Source organism: Euwallacea fornicatus, chromosome 32, assembly GCF_040115645.1.
Source record: "Euwallacea fornicatus isolate EFF26 chromosome 32, ASM4011564v1, whole genome shotgun sequence".
Taxonomy (NCBI): domain Eukaryota; kingdom Metazoa; phylum Arthropoda; class Insecta; order Coleoptera; family Curculionidae; genus Euwallacea; species Euwallacea fornicatus.
This window is the reverse complement of record NC_089572.1, coordinates 2,330,564-2,333,770: the sequence shown is the minus strand read 5'-3', so window position 1 is coordinate 2,333,770 and position 3,207 is coordinate 2,330,564. Positions and strand designations below refer to the sequence as shown.

The 3,207-nt window shown below is 37.0% G+C and overlaps 1 protein-coding gene across 1 annotated transcript; it reads right to left on the bottom strand.

Annotated features, from left to right (window-relative positions):
• Positions 1 to 739: 739 nt before the first annotated feature.
• Positions 740 to 2,629, bottom strand: LOC136348274 (uncharacterized). Its single transcript, XM_066298984.1, has 2 exons — positions 2,322 to 2,629; positions 740 to 2,262 (listed from the first exon to the last, which is right to left on the bottom strand). Exons 1-2 carry the CDS (start codon positions 2,322 to 2,324, stop codon positions 1,696 to 1,698), a joined length of 570 nt encoding a protein of 189 aa, XP_066155081.1. The 5' UTR covers positions 2,325 to 2,629; the 3' UTR covers positions 740 to 1,695.
• Positions 2,630 to 3,207: the final 578 nt, after the last annotated feature.

Genomic DNA, 3,207 nt, shown 5'->3' with positions numbered 1-3,207 from the left:
TTGCATTTTTTTATTCCTCACTTAATATCTGCCTCTATCCCCTTGCCTCTCAATTTCCTTCACATTGATAAATCATTCTAAGCAACAGAGAAAAGCCAAAAAAAAAATTATTGAGGGTAATCCCATATCTCACAAGTCAAAAGATGTTACAAATCTGTTCGTATACGATCATAGAATACTTCGAGTCAATTAGTTTCGACTGTTTTCTCAGGCGATTGCTCCATGGCAAAAATAGATATATTGGAACCACTATTTCAACTGTCAACTTTCTCTGCAAAACTAAAACTTGGTTCTTATTTTAATGGTTCCGTGGATATTGCCCCTATTCGTAAAGTTGTCAGGACTTTGATTTGTAGCCCCTTAGATTTTTAAAGCAAGACCGTAAACGTATTCGCATTATTAGGTGTTTGTGATCTATCAGACGGGATTTGAAAAGAAACTTTCACCAAGTGTTATGAAAACTGAGAATGAATAAAGTTTCAGAAACGAAATCTCTTCCTCCCTCTAGTGTTGGGGGACCGAAGTCAAGATATTACGCATTATTAAAAGAGATACGTCTTAGACATTTAGATTAACAGTTTCACACATAGATGGTGCTTATGGCTTTAAACACTCGCAGTAAAAAATATTGAATCCACCATTGTCAAGAAAATAACTGATCTAAAGATAACAGTGGAGAGGGGCGAAAATCCCTTTCAAGGAGTAAATGGTAATTACTCTTTCTCCATTAAAAGTCGAATGATATTTATAACGTCATAATTATATTATTGAGATTAAAATTATGAACACAAACCGATTAGGCCTATACAAGGGGTTAAGGTCTGAATCTCTTTTGCTAAGGGGCAAGTTATCAATAGATGAAGAAATTTGCCTAGAACAGTTTCAGCAATGAAAAGCGCAGTTTTACTGTACCTGTGAGTATTTGAGCCTTAAGCAAGCACCAACCTAAATGTGTCATGTGGGAGCCGGAAGAAATAGAGTGTAAGATATGGTTAGTTCTATTTACATTCTGAGTAGAAGTGCGACAATTAACGCATTAACACAATTCCTCGAATTGTATTTCGTGTATTACACCATTTTGATTTTCCAAAAATACCTTCTGCACCGTTATTTTGAAGTCGAATGTTCAACTGAGCACTGTTTTAAGACGAAACAATTACATTTTTAACAAAATTGCATGCAAATGGAGCAAATTTAGCCTAACCAAAAATGGAGGTCATTTTTGGTTAGACTAAATGTCACGAAATCTGTGAATAGAACTGGAAATATTGCTCCTATACTATGTAAAGTGTATGCAACAGCCACGTGAAGATTACCACAATAATATTTTTTAAATTTGGCATCTAAGAATCAAATTACCAACATGTTTGGAAATATAGTTGTTATAGAAATTGACAAGAAACCAGTGGCAAGGTGCTATCCCCAAATTAGCAAGAACTTTATAATATAATCCTGATAAACTTGCAACACTTTAATAATTTGGCCATTTGTATGTGTTCCCATAAAGTCCTGTACAATAGAAATCAAATAGTCCTATGTGCCGTAACTGATAATAGCAAAAATTGAGAAATATGTGATATTAGAAATGTAACAAATGTGAAATAGATTCTTCAACCCAACTTCATCTATGTGTCAACTTCCCCTTCTTAATTTGATATCCATGCCATTCCTATAATAAATATCCAAATCTTAGACTCAAATGTACATCATCTCAGCCATTGAGCTCATTTTCTTAGGAATATGCACCGAAGTCTCAAAATAACTAGCTAACTCATCTATAGTGACATCACATGGAGGATTCACTACATTCATTCGGGCCTGATGTGAACAACTGGCTGGAGCTTCAGTCTTGGCACTTGCACTAATGACCACATGCTTCACTTGGGGCTCTTGAAAGTTCTCAGTCAAACACTTTAATCTCTTCATATTCAGCTGTTCACAAGCAATTATAAGCGTCTTAAAGTCCTTTTCCTTATGCTTTGAACTCTGTCCAAACAGCTTCTCTTTGGCCTTTCGGGGGTTGCCTTTAAACTTCACTATTTTCAGCACAGGTTCTCTAAGAATTTTCCTCTTTCCCTCTCGTTTAAATGAAATGGTTTTCTTCACTTTAGTGCAGCAACATAGACTACTAATGCTCGAGAGGGACTTGGACCTTCGTCTGAAGGGGTTGGCACTGGGATCCATATTTGAGGCCTTACGCCCCTCTAATTCGAGCATTTGCAGAGAGGTAGACAGTCTCGAGTCTGCTTCTTCCATTTCGCTCTAAAATTAATGCGGATTTAAGGGGTCCAATGCAGGTCGAGGTCAGTGGAAATGCTTACCATGATTGGCACAAAAGCGCATTATATAACTGTCCGTGGGGCTTCAAAAGACGCTTTTTTGGGTCGTCCAAACGTCTTGTTTACAAACAACCTTTGACAAAACAAAATCGCAACTTGATGACTAATGCTATAATGGCGATCAGCAGGTCTTGGTCTCGCACCTGCGCAGACCTTGGAATATTCCAGAATATTGGGAAATGTAAAATATGGAACCTTCCTGGCTCGTGGGCCTTGGCACTAGGGTTATCAACTTTCAAATATTAAAGGCCAACCTGTCACTAATAAAGGACAAGCTAACTTGGCCAAACCAAAATAGCGAATGAGGTTTTCAGATCATTTCACTATATATACTATATATATATATATATATATATATATATATTATAGTTCGTATTTGGTGCGGAAATATGGCCGCCGGACAGTATCTGTATCACTCTGATACATTATAAAATGTCACAAGAAAACAAAGAAAGAGAAAAAAGTCGGCCATTTTGTTGAAATTGAGGCACGTTTTTTGCATGCGAAGTGGATAATGTGCACTCGCGCATATTTAAGTTTCGGACCGATTTTCAATGCAATACTGCATTTTCTTTGAAAAAAGATTTTTGTAAGTATTTTGTTTCCAAGGGACAAATGCCATTATTATTCATCTCACGAGAGTGAACGAGCAGGATCCAAAAATATGGGAGAGTTCTTTAAAGTACAGGACCGTTGGAAGTGCGGCTTGAAACTGCTGGCGTGTAATCAGCCTTTTTTTAGCCAATGTCGACGGGTTTTGTAAAAAACTTGGGGAATTTCCATTCAATATTGTTTCAGAATGATGCAACCTTACATTCACCAAAATGTCAAATTATGTACGATTCTCAGCTTGCGAGTCAGCAAGAGC